The sequence below is a fragment of the Asterias amurensis genome, chromosome 12 (genome assembly GCF_032118995.1).
Source record: "Asterias amurensis chromosome 12, ASM3211899v1".
Classification (NCBI taxonomy): Eukaryota; Metazoa; Echinodermata; class Asteroidea; order Forcipulatida; family Asteriidae; genus Asterias; species Asterias amurensis.
The window spans coordinates 15,655,292-15,682,832 of NC_092659.1; the positions used below are offsets into that span (position 1 = coordinate 15,655,292).

The window sequence follows — 27,541 nt, forward strand, 5'->3', positions numbered from 1 at the left end:
TACAAGGCTAGCGCAGAAATTTGGCGCTTGCACGTAAGCGGGGAATCATGATCGTAAGCGCAGAATTCGGCGGTAAGCAGAGCCATGAAATTGGGCCCTGTTTAACACCATGACCCGCTTAAACTTGAGCTGGTTTTAAGTTTGCACCCAACAGAAGTACTCAAAGGAATCCACGGTATCGACAATTGGAAAAGTAATATATTGATTGTTGGTGTTACTGCCAGAGACTAGTGGTTGCACTCTACAAATGCACAATGATTGATTGATTGATTGATTGATTGCTGTAAAAGGAATGGCACCAATAGTTTAACGTCGGAGCCCAATTTCATAGCTCTGCTTAGCGGCCGATTTTGTGCTTACCGTGCAATTTCTATCTATTTCATAGCACTGCTAACTGTAGGCACAGGAAAAGGCATGCTAACCTTCTGGTGCTTACCACAAAAAATAAATGACGTCACGATGCAAATCCACAGTAAACACAATTTTTCTTCTAACCTGTGAAATAAACTACGCTTTAGTAAATGTTTCTGCTACAGTAAGCATGCAAATTTGCTTGCCTTTAAGCAGCGCTATGAAACAGTAGGGCCCTTGTGTCAAAATGACATCAGTATTTTATTACTTGTTATTTCTTTTACCTGCAATAATTCGTTCATACCTTGCAAAATGCCATGTAAATGTTTTTATAACCTCTAACGGAATTTTTCGCACAAATCTAATTTAAAATGGTCAATGCTGGAAAGATTTGTCAATCTTATTCTAAATAAATAAAGAGGCTTATTAAATTAACCTGTTTTCAGTGTGTTTTGATTTTTTTGAAGGAAGTTAATGAGGGTCCGATATCACATGGATTTAGGACTTTGTTTAAATAAACTTATGCTTTCTCAATTTTAGTACTTGCACTGTTTTCCTCATTGTTCACAAACATTTTAATTCACGGGCACTCGCTCGTCTTAAAAGACCAGCCATTGAGGTCTTGAATGTAGGACAGCCATGCTGGAAAAACTGACATTATTTTAGTGTAGCTCTATGAGATTGGAAGGGCCCTGTCTGTTCATGGGTGGTTTGTTGTCATAAGCCTTCTAGAAAGACTGTTGTGCTAGTGCAGCGCCGGGCGTTAGGGGTAAATAGCGGCCTGGGGATGTAAACTTATTGATGTGTCGATTAGAAATTTTGCCTCTTCGGCGTTCCATAGGGCCAAGCCAGAGTGACGTGCCAAAGAAACACAAGAGGGCGGTAGTCGTCCAGGCCAAGATGGCAGCGCCCGTGGTAATCAAAAAAGAAGGAACTTGATTTTTGCGGATGTAATTAATTTTTCGCACCGAATTCAAGTAGTTTCTCAAGAATGGTATAATAAGTTACAAAAGGAAATCTGCTCAGTGAGGATCATCGCTCAGAATGGATCAAAGATATTTTGAGAACATTGTTTTTACCCACGGACAATCCATAAACAGAGGCAAGAAATAATTTTATATAAATTATATTTTATATTTTGTCCATCCTCTCGGACTCCTCTCCAAGAGTCCACCATCCACAGTCACAGTGCCTGCAACTGCTGCCACCACTTTTTTTATTCGATGTGAATATAATAGGCCTAATTACCAAAACGGCCGTAGGCCAGGATAAATGAGATAATACGTTTGTGTTAAAGAAATGAGTGAACAAATTTTGGCAGGTTACCGAATTCTTCTATTCTACATGTAGCTATTTTTATTATTATATTTTAGGCCTAATAACTACAATAATATTACAATAATAAATAAGTAATAATAAATAATATTTTATAATTTTTTATTATTTACATTTACTACTATCTACACCTACTGACCGCCTATTAAATAAAAAATAGTATTATTATTAATTGAAGGGAATGAAGTAGCATGCACACTGCACATGCACAGTGTACACAGTGTAACAAGCAACCTTCCCTTGTCCTTGTCAACCCATCAAGAACACCATAAAAAAGGTGTTATTTTTCATGATTTTGACACTTTTCTATAGAATACTAATAATTTTTACTATCTGGATATTATACTCCGATAAAAACGGATACCCGCATCGCATCAGAGTTTTACTGATAGTGATAATAGTTTGAACAAAAAGTTCTGACACCTACATTCCGACAACCTTGTCAGTTTGTGTGTTTTCCTAACCTTATCTTAAGTTAACCCTAACCCCAACCCTTACCCTTCTGAATAAGTTTCACATGTTTTTTTTCTTCAGGAAAATGGCTTTCGCTGTCAAACTGTGTCTAGGGTGTCGGAATATACATAATGTAGAGACTGTACAAACTGCCTGTGCCTCTCTAGAGTTCTCTCTGTCAACCCTTTTGGCATGTTTGGACAGGTAATATTTTAAGGCTAGCCGTGCTAGCAGAAGTAAAGTTTGTGACAATCAATTTATCAACGGAAACCTTTCCCTCCTTTATAATATCTCTAACTGCAGATGCTACATCCCCTGTGACTCCTAGGCCAGACGGAGACGGCAAAGAAAATACGACTAGCACCAATGAACCCCATGGAACGAGATCAGCAACTCACCGCTTTCAGCAGCCTGCATTTTTTGATAGTAATAATAGAAACTCGACTGATTTGGCTCTGCAAGAGCGCAAGCACCAGCTTGATGTGACGGCAGCACCAAGTTCTCAACACAAAGTAACTTTTGACAATGGAGGGCAAGATGTGTACTCTCAACTGGAGGCGGTTAGGAAAGAAAAGCATCAATTGGAAAAGAAACTGTCTGGGTTGGCGAGAGAGTTGAGGACGGTTACAGACGAGAAGATGGAGATGGGTGTTGAAATGGCTGTCCAGAATCAGGTGGGTCTACCAGGGCTCAAATTTTTGGGGAAATCCACAAGACTAAAGAGCTTGTTACTCAATCAAAATTATTACAGAATTGTTCTAACAAGACTAAGACAACATGGAAAGGTTTGCAGTAATACCACATAATTACTATCTCTAAATGAGTTGGGGTGGTTCTGAAGAGACCTCATTTTAATCAGTATGCTCTGATCGTCTTCTGGAGCAACTAACATGAACTGTTATTTTAATAGTCACTAATGACATCTGGTGAAAGAGAAGATTTATCTCAATATGTCTTTTTGAGATACATCATTACTCAATAGAAATTTAAAAAGGTGTGATTATCAGACAAAAGGTCAGGTATCAGGTTTTATTTATCAATCGAAAAAGACAAGACTACTGGACTTGTCCAGTCTTAAGGTTACATTCCTGTTACTAAAATTACTGGCCTCCGTCCTGCATGGTCCAGTGAGAACTGCCAGCCATTTTAATGTGCTTTAGTGCCTTGGTCATTGGGCCAATAACAATCCTCTAATCTTTCTTAGCTCCATGGGGAGTACATGTACATGTATATGTTGGGCGCGATCGGTCAATCTGCGCGATCAACCGATCGCGCTAATCGGCCGATCGCGCATAACCATTCCTGCACAATCGGCCGATCGCGCAAAACCATTCCTGCACAATCGGCCGATCGCGCCGAGCCATTCCCGCACGATCGGTTGATCGCGCATGTTCGTTGCCAAATATTGCGCGATCGACCGATTGTTGCGCGATCGACCAATTGTTGCGCGATCGACCGATTATTGCGCGATCGACCGATTGTTGCGCGATCGACCGATTGCTGCACGACCAATAGATATTTCAATAGCGCAGCGCGATCGGTCGATAGCGCAGCGCGATCAGTTGATCGTGCAGATTGACCGATAGCGCCCAACATATACAGCCCTCGGATGCCATGGCTCTCCAAAGGCTTTTTGATCAAACACAATATCAATCTCTACCTTGACAGGTACCCTTTTATAACCCTGGGTGAAGAGAAGCAACTATGGTAAAGCATCTTCCTCAAGGACCTACATGTATGTGTCATGACCAAGATTTGATCACACACTCTGATAACTTAACCACCAGAACTTGAATCCGAAGCTCTAAACCATTCGGCCATGACACCCTTGGGGAAAAAATTAAGTGTATTTTCATGGTAGTCGGCAGGGCTAGAGTAACCCATTATTTTGTTGGAGCTCTGATGAGATTTTGGTAGCCCAAAAAACACATTACCTCTTGAGTCACGGCACACACTGGTCATCGAAGTGTTTCATCAATACCATCAGCACACTTCATCATTGTTGTGATGTTGATTTGTGCATTACTTTCCACTTGCCTGCTGAGCTATCAAATTGGAAAAATTAGTAGCCCGGCTGTAAGTCTGGTAGTCCCGGGCTAGCGGGCTAGTGGCAATTTCAACCCCTGTATGCAAAATCCTGTACTGTGCCTTTAAAGACAGTGGACACTATTGGTGATTGTCAAAGACCAGTCTTCTCACTTGGTGTATCTCAACAAATGCATAAAATAACAAACCTGTGAAAATTTGAGCTCAATCCGTCGTTGAATTTGCGAGATAATAATGAAAGAAAAAACACCCTTGTCACGCAAAGTTGTGTGCTTTCTGAAGCTTGATTTCGAGACCTCAAGTTCTAAACTAGAGGTCTTGAAATCAAATTCGTGGAAATTTACTTCTTCCTCGAAAACTACAAACATGTACGTCACTTCAGAGGGAGCTGTTTCTCACAATGTTTTATACCATCAACCTCTCCCCATTACTCGTAATCAATAAAGGTTTTTTGATGATAATTGTCTTCAAAGAGCATTATTTATTTATCCTATTGGCAGGTTAACAGAGATCTGAAAAAGCTTCTTGTAGCCTCGATGGGTTCCGATCTTCAAGCCCAGTTGGAGAATTTATCATCTGAGCGTGCCCAGTTGGCGCAAGATCTCGAGAATACGATAAAGACGCTAGCTACGGAGCGAGAGACGTTGGAACGAGTCAACATTCAGTGTGACGTGTGGAGGAGTAAATTCCTTGGCAGTAGGTAAGAATAAAAGGTTGAAATTCTCTCAAGTTTTAAAAAAGGAAGACCCAAATGTATCATGGTTGCTCTTCTTTCCTTCCCTCCTAGAAAAACCAACACTTTTGATCTCTTGCCATGCTTCGTAACCATATGGTTCGATGAGGCCACCTGCTCTAAGCACCCTTGCTTGCCGGCAGCCCGAACAAGTAGCTGCATTTATCCATTGCAATTCAGCTTCTCAGCTACAATTAAGGATGAATAGCTTCCCAAATTATTTATTATTGTTCACTATGGAATGAACTATCCCCCCCAAAATACAAAAATTAAAAAAATTGACAAGGAACTTCTTAGAGGCAGTGGACACTATTGGTAATTAATCAAAATAATTATTAGAATTAAACCTTACTTGGTGACGAGCGATGGGGAGAGGTTGATGGTATAAATCAATGTGAGAAACGGTTCCCTCTGAAGTGACATAGTTTTTGAGAAAGAAGTAATTTTCCACGAATTTGATTTCGAGACCTCAGGTTTAGAATTTGAGGTCTCGAAATCAACCATCGAAACGCACACAACTTTGTGTGACAAGGGTGTTTTTTCTTTCATTATTATCTCGCAACTTCGACGACCAATTGAGCTCAAATTTTCACAGGTTTGTTATTTTATGCACATGTTGAGATACACCAAGTGAGAAGACTGGTCTTTAACAACTACCAATAGTGTCCACTGTCTTTAAACCAATTTCAAAACCCATTTGAAAACTTATTTTTGGTCTGAAATCTTCAACTATGTAACTCATTGTAGGCCCACCAGCTTCTGCATCCCTTCTGCGCCAGGAGAGTTTTCTAGACAGACTTGGTGCATTCTAAATGGCCACTATTAATATTATTTATTATTATTTATATCTGGCACAGATTGCAAGTGGATGAAGCGGTGACATCCAGAACTCGCCTTGATATGGCCCTTCAAGAAGCCTGCTTTGCCCTCAAGAAAACTGTAGAAGAACGAGATGAAATACGAACACACATGATGCAAACACAAAGGTCGGTGAACTAAAACAATCTTAGCACTGTTTTTTCTTGTTGTTGGAACAATGGTGAATGGTCCAATTTCATAGAGAAAACCACAAGTTGCTCAGCACACAGAATAAGGTTTATGAAGGCAGGAACATAAACAGGATCTTAGAAGCTGGGACTTAAACCTAAACTGAAACCCACTAGGAGAGTCCAGCATCCTCCTGTCGACAATCAGAGCATACTGTTCTAAACATTGAGTTGTCAACTACCAGTTCTCTACTGCAAACCGCACCTGATTATACTCCCACCATACAAACTTTCAAATCCTATGAATTTTTTTATTATTTATTTATAAAAAAAACGAATTCGAACTGACTATAGCTACTGCGCAACCTCGGTAGTCTAGTTGGTAAGACACTGCTCTAGAATTGCAAGGGTCGTGGGTTCGAATCCCATCCGAGTAACATGCCTGTGATATTTTTTTTACAGGACTCGGGAAAGTGCTGAGTATACAGTGCTAACACACACCGGTGTATGGGTAAAAAAATCAAAATTAATATTCTTTATCCCCGGTGAAAATTTAACATCTCTTATATCTATGCGGTACCCGCTGCCAAAACATAGGATTCGAACCGCCTCTAGCTATCGGGCAACCTCGGTAGTCAAGTTGGTAAGACACTGCTCTAGAATTGCAAGGGTCGTGGGTTCGAATCCCATCCGAGTAACATGCCTGTGATATTTTTTCACAGGACTCGGGAAAGTACTGAGTATACAGTGCTTACACACATCGGTGTATGGGTAAAAAAAAAAAAAATAATAATAATAATAATATTCTTTATCCCCGAATTTAACGTCTCTTATTTCAAATCCTACTTGTTTATTTGTCTACAGATTACTCCACTACCTCTCCAATGCTCTACAGAGAACCCACAGTCTCTCAGAGGACACCAAAACCTCGAGTAACGTCCTAACATTAGCGTTGCTCAATGAGCAAGTGGCCTCCATGATATCCAAACACCTACTGGGAGATGTCGGACACTCGCAACAGAAGAGCACATCACAGTTTGAGTTTGTCGAGTGGACGTCGGCGGAGATGCTCGCTAAGGAAGTGAGTATAGTTGTGTAATAACAATTATTGAGTTTACAGTTAATAGCCTACTGAGTAAAATTGTTGACTATAATTGTGAAAGGTTATTCAAAAACTGTAACATGCTATTAACTTCACTGCTGCAAGGTGAGTTTCTAATGGTCTCGACCCTCCAACTAGCCTGTTCTCTAGTCATCGTCAGGAGACTGAAGAGTGTGTGACATGTCTATTTATAGGGATTCAGAGCTTTTGATGTAGAGTCATTCATTATTCTACACTGCTCTACACTGCCGCTACACCTCGTTTAGCATGAACTTGGGCCTGTGATATCGCAATAGAATGGTCTATGACCTTGCACAATAGACCCCATGTATATGACGTCACAAGCCCTCAAACAGTCCCCACATCGAGGACAATGAAGAGCTATCAATGGCGGATAGTCCTGCGCAAACCTGTGTGCACGATTCCACTATTTGACATGAGATGGCGGTTGATGCAAGAAGTTGATAATAATTAGTAGTAATAACAGCAACTTGATCACATCTTGTGGGACATCTAAAAATGCCCTTTTTTTTGTGACAGTATGTATGAACAAGTATGTTTGTATTATGAGACTCATTAACATTTGTGTGGCTCAATCTACCGCCAACTTTTCCAGAAACACAGGGCAACCCCCTTCGACAACAGCATTCCATTACTAACCATCAAATTTCTCTCATCTGTTCTTCTCAGATTCTACTGAACAGGCAGCCATCGCTGAAATTAGAACAACTTAAGGCCTTGCCCTCTTCAGCGATGTCACTATCAGCAGATTCTCTACCGAAAACCAACATAGCTCAACGATTCCATCCACATACAACGTATGAGAATTTAACCGTCAACTGTTGTAAATACTGCAAGGGGGACATCAAGCTGGTTTAATCAGACTTAAGCCCGGTTCATACTTCCTGCGAATGCGAATGCGAAGCGACTTTGACGTGAATTTGACGTCACAACTATCCTTTCGCAGCGGTATTTGCAAGTGAGTTGCGCAGAGCTGAACTGCTGCGAAAAGTCATTGCAAGTTTTGTGACGTCAACATTTGCTTCGCATTCGCATTTGTAGGAGGTCAGAACCGGGCTTTACTGGGTAAATTTATTGTTAGTTTGTTTAAATGATTTTCCAATCACGGAAACTCTGCAAACTCCCACAAGGGGATATTAAAGCCAAGCTGGCGACAGGCAATCTCTCTCATACAACATCTCTCTCTATATCTTATAGTTACATCAGTAGCTAGAAAGTATTACTTATTCTAGTCATGGTGACATCATCGGTTAGCTTGGTATAGGATTTGCACCAACAACCTTGTAATTGCAAGTCATGCAGTCTAACCAATTGACTCCGTCTTCACAAATATGTGCGTTCTTAGAGCTAGGTTGAAAGAATGACAAAACCACCAGGGCCCAATTTCATAGAGCTGCTAAGCACAAACATTTGCTAAGCATGAAATTTCTTCCTTGGTAAAAACAAGACTACCAACAAAATTTCAATTTGTTGCATATTCCTTGTTACTGGTATTCAGCTGTTGTTCGCTTATCCTGAAAATCACGTTGAAATTTGGTTGGTAATCCTGTTTTTATCAAGGAAGAAATTTCATGCTAAGCAAATTTTTGTGCTTAGCTGTGACAGCTCTATGAAATTGGGACCAGGCATGTTGTGCTGCTGCCACCAGTGTCTGAAAGTCTACGATCTCGTTCGCCATCTTGGGCAAATTTCATAGGACAAAAAAAAGTTGGTTGATGTATTGATTTTCTGCTACAAATATAGCGGAGAACCAGTCACTCAAGAAAGGTACATTGTATGGAATTTTGGATGGTAACCTATGCCATCAAGGCCACTGCTAGTAACATTGGGAAATACCCCTTTTTTGCTCACTTTATTTATAAGCGTAAAGGTTTGTATCAGAAAAATAACTCATGAAATTTTTCTTTTTCTGGTCTGAAACGAAAAGTGTTATGCTGACTTGTTTGTATTGCCATGTAAATTAAGGTAAAGTAAGCTTAAAGTATGGTTTTAATTGTACTGTAGAACAATATGAAACTGGTCTCGAAACCGTTAGTTTTCCTCCTATCATGCACGGTTGTTTGAAAAACATTTCTACCAGTATATAGTATTCTGATTTGTTGAAGCAAATGAATTGGAATTGATTTTTTTTTTTTTGCAATAAAAAATCTGTGAAAAGAGTGGCAACATGGCCGCCCAGTGGCTCAAATACAGTGTTGAGAGGGTGACAATATGGCAACTTAGCTCCTTTTACCAGGGCCAAATTTCGTAGAGCTGCTTAAGCATAAAGATTAGCTGAGCACAACAAACTTATGCTAACCAGAATAAGGTCACCAGCCAACCTACACGTGTCACTTAGTGGTGACTGCTCTATGCTCCATTGCCCTATGTTCTTGTAGTCTCTGGTAAACTGCTCGCTAGGGAGGGTTGGGGTTTGGGTTAGGAAAATACATTATGGGTGTCAGAAAATAGGGTTGGCTGTACATCTACATCTATTTATCTATAAAGCAGAAGGGTGTCGGAACAAAATGTGCGTAATGTCCTACTTGTTTCTGCTTTGCAGAAAATTGTTAAAAGCATTATTTTTTTTGCTATGAAATTGGTCCTTGTTCACTCCACAGACAGATTCCCATTTTGTGCACTTGAAATGCTCACCGATGCAGACTCCATGGAATAGTGGGAAATGGCTATTCCTGCTTAGAAGTAGAGTTATGTGAGCTGTAACCCTGTGGTTAGCATCCAAGTAATAATTCCCCCCCCCCCCATCCCCCAAGGAAAATTGCATAAAACAAACAGGGGCTGTGTAGTGTGAGAAGACCTTGCTGGAGAGAGTGACAATATGGATGCTTCTAGTGAAGGGTCAAAAGTGTGACACATGGCAGGCTAGTGCTTCACAGTACATAGGTCAGACAGGGTCATGACCTTTATGCTGTTATCACTGGCCTGAATTTCATTAACAAAAGGTAAACAGCAGAGACAAGGTGAACATACTGGGGGTTACCAAACCTCGATAGTATTTATGATAGCGTGATACCAGGGTTTTGATAGCAATAAATATAATGGTGATAACTCACAGTACACACTAACCTTTGAGCTGTGCAAATACATCAAGTCATCTGTGTTTATATGGCATTGAAAGAGTGACATAGTATACTTATCATTGTTTCATTGCTGCAGATTCGCCTGTTTTTAATAAAAACACCATACAACTGTGATCTGGTGGAAATTTTCATTCAGTATGGGTTATATTTTCCAGTAAACACTGAGTAACAGTTGATGCTTTACAAAGATGTTGTACACTGTGTCGATCATTTTGTGCTGCAAGTGTTTAACTTGCCAAGTCAATTTGGGAATGCAAGTGTATGTGGACAGTTTTCTATGAAAGCCCACTCGTGCCTGAACAAAAAAGTATATTTTCAATCTGTCACAGATTCAAAATCTGTTAGTATGGATTATTATCCACTTACTGCAAAGTTATAATTCATTTTTAGAGATTCAACATATTTTCATTGTTATTGTTGATTCTAACCGCCATTACAGATTCTCAATCTGTTATTACAGATTAACAATACGGATTCACAATTGCAGGTCCAAAATTAAATTGTGAATCAGTAAAAACAGGTTGAAATTTGTAGTACATCCTTATTGGTTTTCTACAAATGGCAGTATTTCTCAGAAGAAATAGGTGTCCATCCATTGACTAGTCTAATACATAAAGTCATGCCATGTACATAAATTTCCCTGACACAAAGGGTTTGTGCAATACATCAGATTCCTATCTAAATACACATAGTCAATTGTATTTAAATTTATTCTGTCCCAAGGCAAGTGCTTAATGAATGGTTTGAGTTTTATATTATTTTTTTTTCAAAATCTCTTGTAGTTTATTGAATTTTGATCGCCAGACAAAAAAAGAGAGGTAATACCAGCAGATATTTGCAATCATGAAACTTAATCTTGAATGAGGATGTCATAAGCTATTGTTGATTTTGATTGCTTTGAGCGTTTAAAAAATGAAAGAAATGCTAGTTGTTATTATTAAAAAGGAACTATGCCTATATTGTGACAACAGAAGGTCGTCGAGCTGTGCCTGTATTACCATTATTATCTTCCTGTTTCATGTCGTTTTGTTTTCGGTGTATATGAATAAAGTATTTTATCAAATAAAACAATATTGCATCCCTGTGGAGCCTTCTTTTGTTCTTTCCTTAGTCACTGTAGTTCAGAACCTCCCATTGCCCATAGACTTTGTACAACATTTCTTGAGGAACATACATGTGTACCTCTCTTTGGAATTCCCCAGCGGAGACCTTTTGTTCCTGTTGTCTGCGGTTTCCATAAGGTAGCAAATACAACACACTGTAACCTGATGAAGTCTCGTTCGAGTTTAATTATGTCTTCAATCGAGATAGATTAACAAGTTAAGAATTAAGGATCTGGAAAAGACGGTGTGATCTTGACGTTTCAAACAATATCTCCCGAAAACGAGCAGAGCATTGTACATTGTTTGAAATGTCAAGACCACACCCGCTTTTTTCAGAGCTTACTCCTACAAAAAGGCCGGGATTTTACACATGGTTGTACCTGCAAGTTAACAAAGCCATGCAGTCTTAAAGTTTAAAAAATGAAGGATTTTAACCAGGGCCCAATTTCAAAAAACTGCTAAGCACAAACATTTGCTTAGCATGAAATGTCTTGATAAAAACAGAATTACCATCCAAACTTCCATTCGTTGCATATAATTGCTTGTTGCTTGTATTCAGCTGTTGTTTGCTTATCCTGAAAATCTCATGAAAATTTGGTTGGTAGGCCCAATCCTGTTTTTATCAAGGAAGAAATTTCATGCTCAGCAAATTTTTGTGCTAAGCAGCTCTATGAAATTTTGCCCTGCTTGTTCGCAAGATTAAGAATGAAAAAAGTCTGTATATGGATAAACAAATGCAGATTTTCTGGAGTACTGACTTTAAGCTTGGGTATATGATTACAAGATTTCAATTTTAAGCAACTTATAAAATGTTATTATTGCAAATAAAGCTAAATTCTATATAATTATTCTTTACACCCTAAATGATATTCCATATCATTATGTACATTAAAATACAAAAAGGGATATTTAGTTCCCCGGTGAAAGACAGCCCCAGGGGAAAATTTTGTGAGCAAGGCATTCTGCACTAATGTCGAGCTTATTTAACAAGTTACATGTACATGGATCATTTCTGCTTGTAGATTCGTCGCTTGTACACTATAAGTAAGTGGAGATTCACATGTGTAAAGGGCAGAATTCAATGGCAAGAGCCATGAAATTGGGCCCAGCGGCATTGCAACTTTCCAACTATATTTTGTTTAGTTTCCCGACCATCTAAGATATTGGTCGATTTGCTGATCCTAAAACAAGCAGAGAAACTATCTAAGTATTTCTCTCTTCTTCTTCTGTTTATGTAAACAAAAAGCTTTTTTTTTGGTATACAACATGAGATTAATGGTAGTTGGAATTGCAAATCATAACCTTCACTCTGACCTTTCAAAATAAGGTCAAGATCAAACTGTTAAGGTGAGACCTCCAGGGTCAACCATAAACAGTACAGCCTTTGAGGTTGTTTTCACCGAGTTGTTTAGTGGGGAGGGCCACATTTCATGAAACTGGTCCCAACTCGAGATAAGACTAGTCTTAACTCTTTGTGAAATCCACCCCAGGTTTCTTATGGCACCTACATGTAGCGATTTATGTATTGTTGATGACACATTTTTTTTGTTTTTTACCGTCATAGACTTTGGTTAAAGCGGCTGTGTCATTATGACCTAAGCAGCCATACATGTACATGAAATTATGAACTCATACCCAGTCTTGCGAGCGCGATCTCTATAGATAATAATAACTGTATAACGCAGCTTTTTCAAAGGATACAAAGCGCCAAGTATTTTTCCTGCAAAGTGAGTTGGGCAAAGTTTGTGAATTATGAGACCTAATGTAAATGTAATGGTTTTTAAGCAGTTTATACAGTAGCCACAGCCAGGAACACTTGGGCGAACCCCTTCTCTTTTCGATAAGTGCATTTTTTTTGTTTACGTGCGTCGCACAAAACAGTGGTTTTACATCCCATCCGAAGGACGGAGCAATGGTTAGTGTCTTGCGTAAGGGCACAAGTGTCAATACTGGGGCTCTAACCCACATTCTTCTGATTAGAAACAACTGCTCGGCCACAACACTTCCACATAGATACAATATAGATGGAAGATGTGTGCTTGCAGTAACTGGGTGCGAGTTCATATTTCTAGACACATGCACAGGCCTGCTGTTACACAAGACCGACACAGCCTCTTTAAGTGATAGTTGTTACGCAACTAAGCATCACACTAAGCAGTTTGGCAAATATTCACAACTTATCTTTTGATTCTTATAGAAGTACATGTACATGTCTATCTACCAGTATTCAAATTTTCTTATTCAAACATCTGTGTATTGAGATTAAAATGATGTACCGGTCCCAACTCTTAACTTCATTCATAACAAAAAACTTAAACAAATCTTACTTGGCTCCTTGTGTTTTTTAGAATCACTCAATTTTGTGTATACTTCAATTCTATTTTTTTTTCTTTTCTTTTAAAACATGTTTTGATACAAATTATTAAAAAAAACTATAACAAGAATATACTTGCATCACAAAATTCTGAACAGTAAAATGTAAAAAACCGCGACGTCATCAGTACAGGGGCCAATTTCATGGAGCTGCTTAAAGGAACACGTTGCCTTGGATCGGACGATTGGGTCTTTAAAAAGCGTTTGAAACCGTTTGTTATGAAATGCATATGGTTAGAAAGATGTTTTAAAAGAAGAATATAATGATCCACACAAGTATCACTCAAAATTGCTCGGTTTTCCTTTTACGTCGCAAACTAACACGGTCTGCCATTTATAAATGGGAGTCAAACATTTGACACCCATAAATGGCCGACCGTGTTAGTCGAGGAAGTAAAAAGAAAACCACGCAATTTCGAGGCAAACTATTTTTTTAAACTTATAATATCTACTTGTGCTTAAAATGTTGACAACAAATTTCAAAAATTTCCCACAACCAACTATATTTATTCCTCTTATTCTTTTTTTTTCTCCATATAAAACAAACTTTGATAACCGCATTATTACTTAATTCTTAAAGGTATAGGTATAGCATTTGTACATGTGATAATTATTTGTAGTTTGACATGACAACCTTGATTCTTTGAATTTAAGTTACATGCACTTTTTCTATATCCAACATACAAACTAACAAAACTGTAATTTCATTTCCCATGCCCAAAACAAGTGATTCAAAAAATTCCCTTTCCTATAATTTGAAACGATATTTCAATCAAATTCAGAGACATCTACAACACTTCTTTAGTTTCACTTTACGATTTGACCTATTTTTAATAGGTTACAAATGCTGTACCATACCATCCTAATGAAAACTGAGTAAGTTTCATTAATCAACTAATGATAAACAGTTATTTGCATTCAGTTATATACATGCTCTCTTCAGTTTAGAAGTTGTAAAAATGTTGAAGTTCCTAAACGCCTACGGAACACTACGTCACATCAGAGCAGTAGGGGATTTTGCAGTTGATGAAGATGTCCATCTCACTAGTGTCATAGCACCAGGTCTTAAATTAACTCACAGCAATACCGTGGCGCATGTAGTTTTGCTGTGGCTCCCATCGCAAAAATCCAATACAAATTTACGTTTTCCTCATAAAAGAGAGCTGAAATATAAACTATGTCCAAACAATGGGAGAACAAAGAGAAGTCCTCGGTCTGCACCATAAACACAGCTCTGTGTGTGTGTCTGTGATAGTACTGTGTGCATGCCTTATCGATGTGATACCACATTGGAAGTTATTAATTCAAAACCATGCAGGTGTATTGTCTAGTAATACGGTAGGACACAAGGCCATTACTGACATTGCAAAAATTCCACACTTCTCTGACGTGACAACTACTCAAGCTGAAATTACATGAAAAAAAAAACAACAACAACAACGAGAAAATCAGATAATTAAACTTGCAACGTTAAAAAAGTATACTCAATATTTATAATAAACTTCCTTTTTTCAAAAGTAAATGATTATACTTTATTTTAGAACATGTAGAACATGTTGAAAAGTATCAGTAATAACAATAACAAATTTATTTTGAACATTAAGTAATATTTTTTAGGCATTAAACTCGATTTATACATGTCGATGGTCATGTGTTACACTACAATCAATCAAATTTTTTTTCTTCTTCAATTTTTACCAAATCTCATTAAAAATACTGAATTTTTATATGTGATCCTAAATTCCTCCATGAGACGGCATTGTTTTTCGGCACATCCCTGCATAATACAATTGCCTTAGTACCCATTGCATAATTTATCACAATTATTTTGATATATAACCCACTGACCCCAACATTATTTCTAATATTTTTTTGCATCAAAACTAATATCAAAACCTAAAATCACATTCCGTGCTGCCCTTGTGAAGATATAAGTATACATGTACTAGACTGGTTTACAGAAAAGAAACACCTAAAATTGACAAAAGAACAAAAATTACTCCAAGAATAATTTTTTTTTTTTATATATATATAGGTAAAGTTTTTGCTTTAATATAAGATTTTGTTCATATACAAATCAGATCATGCTAGGCAGTCATCCTAGTATGGTGCCCCCACCCTCAAGTCATCCAAATACAAACAACACAGACAGGGTGCCATTCTAAAGAGGGCACCCTAACCTGCATTATAATGATAGCCCTGGGCTGTATCCAAATTCATACAAACAAGTAATAGGTACGAACATGATTATGTTCAAGCCAGCTTGCATATTTATAAAGCGTTCATCCAAAAACTTTACTCAAATCTGGATTCCAACTCCATGTCAAACTATCGGAACATCTTTTTGATATATTTGACACTACATGTACATCTAGATTGAATGCCCGCACCCTCTCTCCCCTCCCGAAAAAGAAAAAGAAAAAAAGAAGAAAAAAACTTCAATAAAAAGTCCACAAAAATCCCAAGTTAAAGATCACTGTAGAACATCACCACTTAACTACTGAAATTATTAACTTAGATCCTCTGGTATTCTGTGTACGCAGATTTACCCTGATTTATAAAAGCAGATACCTGTAATAGCAGAACACTATAGAGAACGGTACTATGGGCAACGATGCGTCAAATCTGACCCAAACATCTGGAGTAAATCAAAATATTTATAAACACGTCTGCTGCATACCAATAAAATATTCCTGGATATAAATGGTGTGCAGACTCCCACTTAATTAGCTGAACATGTACATATCCTCAAAATGACTCCTATAACATTTAAAGATGTTTATTCCAATTGGATTCATATTCCAGGGAAAAAAAAAGGCATTCTTTATCACAATTAAACAACGTTTTTATAACAAAGATTTTGATTAAAGCACTCTTCAAAATGATTGAGCAAGAATTGATTGTCGGGGTTAAAAATCACTGTTTTTATTTCGTAAAAAAATATTATTTTAATGAGTGTGTGAGACGTTGCATAATTCAAAATGATTTTTTCTTGTGTTTATGTTTTTCAAAACTGGTCGTAAAATTTAGCGTCAAGGTCATCGTAAACTCCACATTATTTCGGACAGGAATGTCGTACGATCATGATTTTTAGTTTACTTAAAATGATGAGATTTGCTTGTTGGGATTATCATGATAACCCAAAAATGAAATTTACTCGACAGTCCTCATTTCGTTAGAGCGGGTCACATATGGTTAGAAGACACTATTATTATTTTTTATTATTATTGAATGAACATTCAATGCGAGGGTAAATCAATCTAGGATTCTTTGCTCAATCATTTTGTCAAATTTAATCACATCGAGAGAAAAACAAAAATGAGGGGAAAAAAGGAAAAAAGCACAGGGAAAAGACACAAGAGTAGGAATGTACACCTTTTAAGATGCAGACTGATCTCAGACTGACTGGTACCCTGACCTGTTGGTGCGACTCCTGCCGATGAGGTACGCAATAAGTACAATGATGACCAGACCAGCGAGGGCGCAACCAACGGCAATTGGCACGATGTTGCTAACAGTGTTGTCTGCAGCACAATCTGACGCTGTTGAAGGGAAAACGAAAAAGGAAAGAAACAAAGCGGTAAAGTCTGCTTACAAATCATTTTGTTCACAAACAAGACGGTGTTCTCAACAGCAGTATGGACCGTATTGAATTGTCACCATTCAAACTCTGGTGTTTCTGATCAGCAGCAGGGCTGTATGCTTCGTTTTTGAAAGGGCAAGGGCACCAAGGCATTTTCTCTTTGGCAAAGGGCACCCTATGAGGATATTGTAAGTTTCTACTGTAACATTTCAAGGGCACCAAGGCAATGACAAGGGGCAACGAAGGCAATCGCCTCCGTTGCCTCCGTGAAGTATCAGGCCTGCAGCAGAGTGTGGGTTTGAATCCCCAGTCTTTAAGCAAGACACTTGCTTCGTCCTTCAGATGGGCATAAAGCCGTTGGTCCCATGTGTTGTGCAACGCGTGTAAAAGGACCCATTGCATGCACTTATCGAAAAGAGAAGGGGTTCGCCCCGGTGTTCCTGGCTGTGGCTGCTGTATGCGCCGTAGCACCATGTGAAATCATTACATGGTGTGCTAAGGATTAGGTCTCATAATTTCAAAATCTTCGTCCCACTCACCTTGCAGTAAAAAATAAATAATTGGCGCTTTGTATCCTTTGGAAAAAGGCGCGTTATAAATACGTTTATTATTATTATTCAAATATCTGCCCTACAACATGGCGTCCGTGAGCATGTGTGTGTGTGTGTGCGTTTGCCATAGAAATCAAACCAGGAACCCTGCACGCTTCAATGATGTACGTGTTTAGATGCGCATACGGTCTGCCCTGCAATATGGCGACTTTCATAACAACACGGGGATTATTCAACATGGTTTATTCTGGCTTATTCTGACAAGCATACTTGTTTGTGAAAATTGTGATTGAGTAGAAGTTTTACAATGTAAAAACGTTTCAAACCAGTTATGGTATGTTATAGTATATTATCAAGTTAATACAACTTTTACAAGCTAAAACAATTTTCGGCTCACTGAGACGAACATCATTTTGTGAGTTGTTATGCTCAGTTCTCAAAATCTACAGCACCTCAGCAAATAATATTTATAGGGAAGATTTCTACTATTCTTATCTTCAAACCCTGTGTAAGTTTAATGTGAATCAGTGGACATTTAAAAAAAAAAAAGTAACAGAATCCTTTCAATAAGGTTCCAGAACAAGAGACAACTTACCAGTTCCGTAACTACCATCCTTTATGTCTCCGGCAAACGGCTGTAGCTTCAGATGAGAAAACTCAGTCCTGAACAGGCTTGCTGTCACTGAGGTGTCTGCGTCACACAGATAGTAGTTTCCCTGCCCTGTTTGGAAGCGCTTTGTCTTGTTTACCGAGTTCACTGAGGAATGGAGAACAATATGATAGATATAAGAGATGTTAAATTTCCATTGGGGATAAAGTATACAGTGCTAACACACAACGGTGTATGGGTAAAAACAAAAATTAATAATATGATAGATATTATTTTGTTTAACAAAGGAACTGTTTTTTATTTCTTCTCACTTAATTTTTAGTAAACTCATTATTCATGGCCCACAGGCCAAATTAGATGTGATTTACAATCAGTAATTAGCAATATAGTTAAAACGGTAAGAAAATAAAAAATATGATTAAAAATCGTTAAAAAAACACACCTGAAACCAGGAAACGAAGGGCCAACAATGCCTTTTGATGGTTTCAGCACTACACTAGAATGTACCAAGCACAATCAATACAAACGTCTTGCAGAATATTCAAACGGGGGTAGGGTGGGGGGGGGGATGATTATTAACTGTCTAAGTAACCGTACCTTTTGCCGTTACGTTCACGTCAGGGAAGATAGTTTTGTCCATGGTATTGTACTCAACAGCGAAGTTGGACATGGCATAGCTCTTATCAGTCTTGTTCATCTTGAAGGTCATGGTGATCATCCAGTCATCATACTTGAGAAACCCAGCCCTAGCCGTAAAATTCATCACAAAAACAGCCGTATCGTTGCTGCAGGTAGAACCGCTCGTAGAGAGGGTCTTCACGGGGAGGTAAATACCAGCTGTGCTCATCTGCGTAAAATATAAACAAGACGGAAATGACTAATCAACCTCTTGTTTTGCCTTCTCCTTTTTCCCCAAAGATATCCCCCTTTTTAGCCTGCCTCAATCACTAATCAATTCCTTTTTTGTTTACCTCTTCAAACCCCTTGATATTGTCATTTGTGTCTCCATCTTCTTGTGCTCAAACCAGCCCCATCCCTTCACCATTCATACGGTCTTGCCATAACATCACAACTTTCAAATGCCAGTTGAAGACACAACTTTATCGTTAATGATGTTTATATGATTCCTTTGCTTTTATTTGTTTCCAAAATTTGTGTGTATGTTTTTTGGTGAGGATTTCATTTTGTAAAGTGCTATGATCATGGTTCTTTTCGAATAGCACTATTTCTTCATTCATTTTCATTTGTGTAGAAACCTTGATCTTTTTTCTGGAGAAGGGCGCATTATGAATCCATATTTTTATCATAAGCACTGCTTATTTATATTTTTTATTAAGAGACGTTTTCTAAACTCCTTACCGATCCATTCTTCATGGTGTAGTTAATGAAGAGATCAGCAGCAAAGGACATCCTCATACAGAGCTTCTTATCCTGGGTAACGTTCCAGCTACCGACTGGTGGGGTGTCCGGCTTGACGGTTGGGGTGTCGGCTGGGCACGCACTCACTTAAGCGAATCAAAACAATTACATCAATTAGACAAAAGGATTCGTACCCGGCTGAACATGAAACCATTACTTTTTTTTTTTTTTTTTTAATAATAATAAGTTTTGGCTTTTTATATAGTGCTCATACCCGTCACTCATACCCGTCACTCAGTGACGCTCAAGGTGCTTCAACAATACATTCAGTATTTCGGTACGTGGGGCCACAATATGAGACCTCTTTTCACATAACATCATATAATGGTTTACAAGGTGCTGTGGCAGAACATGCAACCAATCAAAACCAGGAACACTGGGGCAAACCCCTTGGTTCTTTTTTTATGTGCATTACAAAACACACAGGACCAACAGCTTTATTTATATATTATCCAAAGATAAAGCAATCATGGTTAAGTGTCTTGCTTAAACATGTTAAAAGGCTGTGGACAGTATTGGTAATTACTCGCCCTAACTTGCCCTGGTGCCTTTTGTGACGGAAAAGTTGAAATTTATAAGGTTGAGATTTGCTTATATATGGGTTGGTTCCCTATTTCTTCTAGTACTGGCAATCTCAAAGTCATTACATTTCAGGATGCTTACAGACTCTGCGCATCACCAATAATACAAAACAGGTTTGGACACGATGTGAAATATTTCTCTCTCCCATTGACGACCACTTTATTTCTTCCAAGAAAATTTGAAGGCTGAATAAAATTTGTAAAAAACCCAAAACAAACGAAACCACCTCCGAATTGAAGAATTATTCCGAGACGTTACACGTGTTATACATGTAGAAGTACCCTTTAATAACTACCTTCCCTTCCAGACATCACCAAAAAAAAAAGACCTAAACAGATACATACTTTTTCCAAATTTGTCTTTGACATCAAATGGCTGGATTGTCAGATTGGTGTAGGAGATTGCAAACTTCGGCTTGGTGAACTCCACTTTCTCCTTGGCAGCGCATCTGTAGTAACTTCCCAGGCTGGTCCCGAATGCTGCATTTGGCAAGAGTCCACCATACGTAATGACCTTACCTGAAAACAAACAAACAAGGAAGAGGACAATGTATTTTGGGTCTGATCATTGCAGGTCATTTCTTTGTGAGATAAAATTAAGAACAAAACTTTCTCGAGTTCTGTGATGGAAATCCTGACGCGCGATCATAAAAAGACACAGTTTTTAATTATAATAATAATAATAATATCATGCAGCATTTTTAAAGCACACTTAATCTGTAGGACATCCAAAGGCGCTGGTCAAAGAACAAGAAGAAAATTTCACTCGGTATCTGCATAGGCTAATCTGAAGAGATGGGTTTTGAGAGAATGTTGGAATCGAGAGATGTCATGTGTGTGCTTGAGATGTTGAGTCGGAGAGTTCCAGAGGCGGGGTGAAATGTTACTGATTGCCCTGTCCCCATAGCTGGATAAACGGGTCAGAGGAACATAGAGCATGCTTTTTAGCAGTTTTTAGGCCGCACTCTTAGGATTGCGCACAAGATTTCCATCGTGCGACCATCACACGACCGACTATAAACCCGGCCTTAAGGGTAAAACCCAAATCAAAATTCCTTATAAATCCCAATGTAAATTTAACATTGATAAGAGTAAAAGCAAAACTAATACAAAAATAAACCCTTGGGTTTTTCGCTCACCTTCATCGCTACTGCCATTAAAATGAGCCTCATCGTGCGTCAGGTTGGCGGAGGCAGAGTACAGGACAAATTTCTTGGACGAGGTGTCAGCTTTGAATTCCTGAGTGAAGGAATCCCCATCATCGAAGGTCAACACCAAGACAGCGTTTTTAGACCCTGGAGTTCCGCACTCGCTGCGGGCGGCGTCGACACTTGAACTAGGAGGCAGCACAAAACTGAATGGTGCCTATTGGTAGTTAGAAACACTGAATGGTCACGATAAAGTTCAGTTGGAAGCTTTGTTTTAGTAGATGCTTGATATAATGGGAGCAGAGGGTACCCCCATGTTCCTATACTTTAGCACACTATTTTCTGGTTGGTTTAAACTTTTGCTACCCTTTTGGGTTGCAAAAGTCGAGATTTAAAGAAACAGCAAACAAGTTGGAAAAGGCCCTGGGCCAAATTTCATAGCGCTGCTTAGGGGCCAATTTTGTGCTTACTGTGCAATTTCTATTTCATAGTGCTGCTAACCGTCAGTACACAAAAAGACATGCTAACCTTCCAGTGCTTACTGAACGAAAATAAATGACATCACAATGGAAATCCATGGTAAACACGCATTACGGCTGCCCAATTTTGCTGCTAACCTGTGAAATTTGTTAAGGCTTAAAAGCAAATTGTTCTGCTACAGTAAGCACGCAAATTTGCTTACCGTTAAGCAGCGCTATGAAATTGGCCCTTGGAACCACGGCTCACCAAAGTCCAAGCCACGAAGGCCTTGAGAAAAGGCTAGGTTAATAATAACAATAATTGTGGCTTCTTATATAGCGCATGTGTCCGTCACCCAGTGACGCTCCTAGACTGTAACATACAGTATTTCCTGCGAGATGTGGGACTATATTTGGATTATAAGATTGGATTATTAGACCAAATTCTGATAGCACCATAGATGGGCAAAAAATGCAAGATCCCTGCAGCAGATTTCACGAAACGCTAGGATTAATCCTATCTCAAAATAGGACGAGTAAAAACCCGTCTTAACTGAGGGAAGGGTTCAATGCGTCCTACATGTACGTCTTTGGATAAGGAAATGAACTCATCCTAAGGCCTAAGATTAATCCTAAGTTAAGAAGAGTTTGGTGAAATTGATGGCTGGCGCCTACAGGCCAAGGTAAAACAATAAAAGTCTCACTATATCTTGTCAGAATTTACAAAAAATAAGTACTCTGAACATTATTGTAAAGTTTGAATTGAAAAAAAAAAGAGAGGAAAGAGGTTTGTTTCACTTTAACAAGATTAAAAAAAATGTCAGCAACATTAAAAAAGGATTGATGTATGTAGTACAATGGAGAAAGAATTTGTGCGTACTTCTGTTTTGTTGACCGCCGTATAGAAGCCACTAAAGACAGTGTTGAAGTCAGCCAAGATGCACGGCTTGCCCTTGCTATCCTTCACGATCCATTTAGCCAATGGGACTACAGGGGCAGCCGTTGTAGTTGCTGCTGTTGTAGTTGCCACTGTTGTAGTTGCCACTGTTGTAGTTGCCACTGTTGTAGTTGCCGCTGTTGTAGTTGCCGCTGTTGTAGTTGCCGCTGTTGTAGTTGCCGCCGTTGTAGTGGCAGCTGTTGAAGGGACAGTTGTTGTTTTAGCAGCAGTTGTAGGTGCTGCTGTTGTAGTGGCAACTGTTGAAGGGACAGTTGTTGTTTTAGCAGCAGTTGTAGGTGCTGCTGTTGTAGGTGCTATTGTTGTGGGGGGTTTGGTTGGTTTTAAAGTTGCAGGCTCGAAGGTTGATTCACCATTGGCTAAGGGAAAAAAAAATATAGTGTATTGTCAAATAATGTATGTTACTGTATAATAAATAATGTATGTATGTTACTGTATAATAAATAATGTATGTTAAGGGTGCTTGCCCTTTCAAAAACGAAGCTATGGCCAGAAGACTGTATGCAGGCTAGTTTTTCTCCAAGTAGTAAAGTATTTTTCTTCAAAGTAGTCAAAACGTAACAACTTACAGCACTTGTTTAAAACTATCGCACACAACTGTATAAATACTTGTCTCAAATTTCAAAAAGGCATCCACACAGCCACTGGTCTCGTTGCTCAAAAACTCTCATTAGACCTGAAATGTTTGCACAGGGATAAATTCACGTTGCTATTTTCACTGAAATTTGATCTTTGAAAATAGAAGGCCTTTTTAATTTTTTTCAAAAGGCACTTCTATTGGTAGTCTAAATGTAGGGTCATAAAAACCAAAGAGTAAAGCCTGATTCATACTTCGTCACAAATTCACAAGAATATTTTGCAGCAGTCCAGTTGTGCTCATCTCTCTTGCAAATACCACAGCGAAATTGTGACATAAATTTCACGTAAAAATTGCATCGCATTCGCATTTGCAGGAAGTACATTATGAACCAGGCTTAAGGCAACTGAGTGAGGGGATGCAACTTGAACCAAGTCCCAGATGTACATCTGTCAACATTGATGAAAGGACAGAAACAGTAACATCTCAATAACCTAAACACCAGACCCCGAAATAACCCACGGAACCCACCATACCATTGCCAACAGCAATTGTCGTGTTGCCCTTTGTTCCCAATACAAATGTACATTTTCCACATAGAGGCCGTCTCTTATTGTGACTGTATGAAGGAAATTGCTGTGCCCCTCCGAGAGAGAAATTCAAGGCCTGCCCTACACATGTATGGTCAGCAATGCACAGTAAAACAAACAAGAATGGTACAAAACAGGATCAAATGAAAACAGCAGACATGTACATGTATAGGCCAGATGAAACTTATAACAGAACACAAAGCAAATCTTTCAGTTGTACGCCGTGAATGTAGTGCTACAGAATAGCAACTCAATCTGAATGCACACTTTTTTGTTATTCCCCCCAACTTTTCATGAAAGAGAAGGCCCTTTTTTTGCTGATTTTGAAGAATGCGGCCAGCCTGAACGCAAAAATGCCATTGTGACGCCTACATGTATTGTAGGTGTAAAGCATTTATAAATGTTGTATTTGCAAAATTGTAATTGATTTCTTTGTACATTTTGTGTACATATAGTACATTTTGTGTACATATACATGTACACAATGTACATTGTAGATTTATTTTCTATGTAGTGGAGAATGCTGTTTTTTTCTCAGTCAAATTAACTTCATTTTTATGACTGCCCTTCAATTTTAATCATGAATGATCAGTGATTGAGTACAGAAGGAAATGACTTCCACCGCTTGTAAAATGTCTTCCTTCATCTGTTTCCTGTGTCATAAGTTAACGTTCCGATTGCAGGAAAATTTACAGTGGTACTGCATCCGGGGCATGTAGGCATTGTCATAAGTTTTCCAGGATTTCATTCTGGTCTCAAATTTTGAATTTTTTGCCAATGGGCACTCATTTTGAGGTCTTCAGAGTTGTAGTTCTTGGTGTTCAAAATCGTGGTTTTAAATGCCCTAATGTTAGTGCTGGGCGAATAGTGAAATTTTGTTATTCGGATACCGCTGGCCAACTATCCAAAATAAACCGGATATTCGAATATTTTCTTCGCCGCTAGAGGGCGCTATTTAAAAAAAAAAAATAATAATAATTTTTTTGTTTTCCGCTAGAGGGCGCTGCTCGTTTGTGAATGAGATCTTATGGGCGGATTGATATTTGTTTTAGACAGTGTCACTCGGTTCATTCATAAAAATGACCGGATCTAAGTTAAAGATGGCGATTTGCTTTTTCTTTTGATTGTGATTGACTCTACGTGAAGGAAAACTTTTGTAATCTTTGAACAAATTACGTCAGAAATGTCATTGTTTTAACTCTTCACGGAGGTGAGCTTAGTTAAATACTTAATATATGCTGTTTTATGCTGTTTTAATAGAAGTTTCATAAGGATTCAGACAAAACATTCATATCAGTTGTCGCCCGACGTCCGCGGATATTCGGATATTAAAGAATATCCGGTTACTCGGTTGTAATTACAGAATTATCCGGTTTGTAAATAGGTTTTCGCGCCCTATGCGGATATCCGGTTAAGAAAAAAAAGGCATTCGCGGTTACAGATAGGAAAACCTATTCGCCATTAACCGGATATTCGAACAATTCGCCCAGGCCTACCTAAAGTGTAGTTGTGCAAGCATTATAAATGGTTTTATCTTTATGTTTATAGTAAAATTAGTAACTATTATTATTGTCGTGGTATCGATTGAAATTTGCGCGTGATCAGTCTAACACACTAATGTAGCTGTTCGCGGGGAGAACTCTGTTTGAAGCAATCACTAGCCTGAAACTTGATTCCTTTATGATGCATTAAGGCAAGCCTTGGTTCCAGCAGAAATGTTTTTGTTTTAAAACCTTTAAAAGGAAGTCGCAAGTGTAATTTACAAATGTTGGCAGATGTCTTCCAAGTTCCAGTGGTGGTTGGGGAATCCCGAGTGTTGAGCAGGTTTTCTGGAACCGACCACAGTGGGTAGCTCCCGGTTTTGTGTTTGTAATTTTCCCAACAAAAAATACATGTAGCAAAATCAGCGTGGAACTTATACTGGCACGGCAAGTGTGTGATCATGGCACAATGAGCCTTGACTTGACAGCACAGCTAGCCTTGGTTAACTACGGTTTAGTATTTAAACTTGAAATAAAGTGTCAAAAGAAAGATGCTTGAAACTGCATTGTTCAAGCGGGAGGGAGTTTGTACTTGTATTTTAGTTTTCAAAAATGGCCACAATTCTTTTTACAATTTTAAAAACCAAGGTCCAAAGATCACGCTGTGCGAGGTTAGTAACTCATTTTTGACAAATGTAACCAGATTGGAAAGGTGAAAACATTTCCATATCCCACCACCACTTTTTTTTCAATATGAAAGAAATAAATTAGCATCTTTCTTAATCTTACTTAGTGAAATATTCTTTTTCTTTGGTAAAAAGTTGTAAAGGGCAGGATACGGAAATCTTTGCGTAGAAAGTAACAAAAACTGTGTATTGCCAAGACTGACCTGTGCACAGACAGTGTACTACTCAAAACTACGGATTTCCATCCCTGGTAATTCTTTAGGAGTTTAGTCTTAACTTGACTTAACTTAACCATGTTTTAACTTACATCCAATTTGAAACTGATAATCCCAATGACATAAAGTATAATGAATTACTTTATTGTTATGTTTTAATTTAACTTGCATTTATATTTGTTTTAAGTTTAACAACTATAAGTAAAGCTTTTTGTTTATGAAAATGACATGCACCAAATGAGTTTGTTAAATAAAATGTAAATTATGTTCCACTTCCAAATCCAAGTTCCAGTCAGTTCTCAGACAAATGGCATGAAAAAAGATGAATGGGCTTGATCATACTGATGAATGAATGAATTTTACAGCGCTGCCGTCATGATGTCTCTGAGTCTGAATTGACTTTGAACATGTTGAAGTTAGATCCCATGGTGGTTGGGATTGGGTGGAGAAGCGAGGCCAGTCATGCGCCACACAGCCAGTGTTCATTCAGCCATGCAATGCAGGGAGGTAGCAAACCTGCACCAAAAAGACACTACTCAGCTAACTGAGTTGTGTATGTTTAATGGGGGTGGGAACCTTTTGTCGACTTCATGCCTTACCCGAATTGTGGTGTCAAAAGCAAACTAAAATCTAAAGGTATTCCCCCTTAAGTACTTACCAAGTGTCATAAGCAAGACAACGCATATTGGGATAAGTATCTTCATGTTGCCGAAAAGTGTGGAGTTCCTTTGTGCACAAAAATCCTGAAATGAAGGTTTTAATCAGACTTAGCCCAGCTGAAGTTTTGCACAATAATTTCACACAATTTCAGTCAGAAATGTTGGATTACACGTGCATGGTATCCAGCATTGGCCAACATTATGTGTAACGTTCCATTGAAACGGAGTCTGGTAACCAGCTATAGCTGGAACGAGCAGCCGTCATGTGATTCAAGGAAATGTATTCGATACAACTTACTCCCTCTGAATCTTGTATTTCACAACCTGTCTAATGGATTGATTTGGTTCTCTTCATGCATGCTTCTATGACTTCCTTCATCCCACTGCGAAAAATATTTATTTGATCATTTCACCATGGCGGTAGATATTAACTTTATGATTTTAC

The 27,541-nt window shown here is 38.5% G+C and overlaps 2 protein-coding genes across 2 annotated transcripts; one reads left to right on the forward strand and one right to left on the reverse strand.

Moving 5' to 3' along the window:
- Positions 1 to 1,245: 1,245 nt before the first annotated feature.
- On the forward strand, positions 1,246 to 15,014 carry LOC139945595 (golgin-45-like). The gene is made up of 6 exons (XM_071943004.1): positions 1,246 to 1,453; positions 2,443 to 2,813; positions 4,686 to 4,885; positions 5,776 to 5,904; positions 6,769 to 6,985; positions 7,697 to 15,014. Exons 1-6 carry the CDS (start codon positions 1,396 to 1,398, stop codon positions 7,883 to 7,885), a joined length of 1,164 nt encoding a protein of 387 aa, XP_071799105.1. The 5' UTR covers positions 1,246 to 1,395; the 3' UTR covers positions 7,886 to 15,014.
- On the reverse strand, positions 11,372 to 27,284 carry LOC139945594 (lysosome-associated membrane glycoprotein 1-like). The gene is made up of 8 exons (XM_071943003.1): positions 27,096 to 27,284; positions 22,814 to 23,247; positions 21,467 to 21,692; positions 20,673 to 20,846; positions 19,687 to 19,832; positions 18,925 to 19,174; positions 18,313 to 18,474; positions 11,372 to 17,125 (listed from the first exon to the last, which is right to left on the reverse strand). The coding sequence occupies exons 1-8, from the start codon at positions 27,139 to 27,141 to the stop codon at positions 16,980 to 16,982; spliced, it is 1,584 nt and encodes a 527-aa protein (XP_071799104.1). The 5' UTR covers positions 27,142 to 27,284; the 3' UTR covers positions 11,372 to 16,979.
- Between the last annotated feature and the right edge of the window lie 257 nt (positions 27,285 to 27,541).

Excerpts from the sequence above, each read along its gene's own strand:
- LOC139945594 (XM_071943003.1), bottom strand. The coding sequence starts at position 27,141 with ATGAAGATACTTATCCCAATATGCGTTGTCTTGCTTATGACACTTG. Across the intron at positions 20,847-21,466 it reads TAATGGCAGTAGCGATGAAG|GTAAGGTCATTACGTATGGT; the intron begins GTGAGCGAAAAA and ends GTTTGTTTTCAG. Across the intron at positions 19,833-20,672 it reads CAAAGACAAATTTGGAAAAA|TGAGTGCGTGCCCAGCCGAC; the intron begins GTATGTATCTGT and ends GATTCGCTTAAG.
- LOC139945595 (XM_071943004.1), top strand. The coding sequence starts at position 1,396 with ATGGATCAAAGATATTTTGAGAACATTGTTTTTACCCACGGACAATCC. Across the intron at positions 1,454-2,442 it reads CGGACAATCCATAAACAGAG|ATGCTACATCCCCTGTGACT; the intron begins GCAAGAAATAAT and ends CTCTAACTGCAG. Across the intron at positions 4,886-5,775 it reads AGTAAATTCCTTGGCAGTAG|ATTGCAAGTGGATGAAGCGG; the intron begins GTAAGAATAAAA and ends TATCTGGCACAG.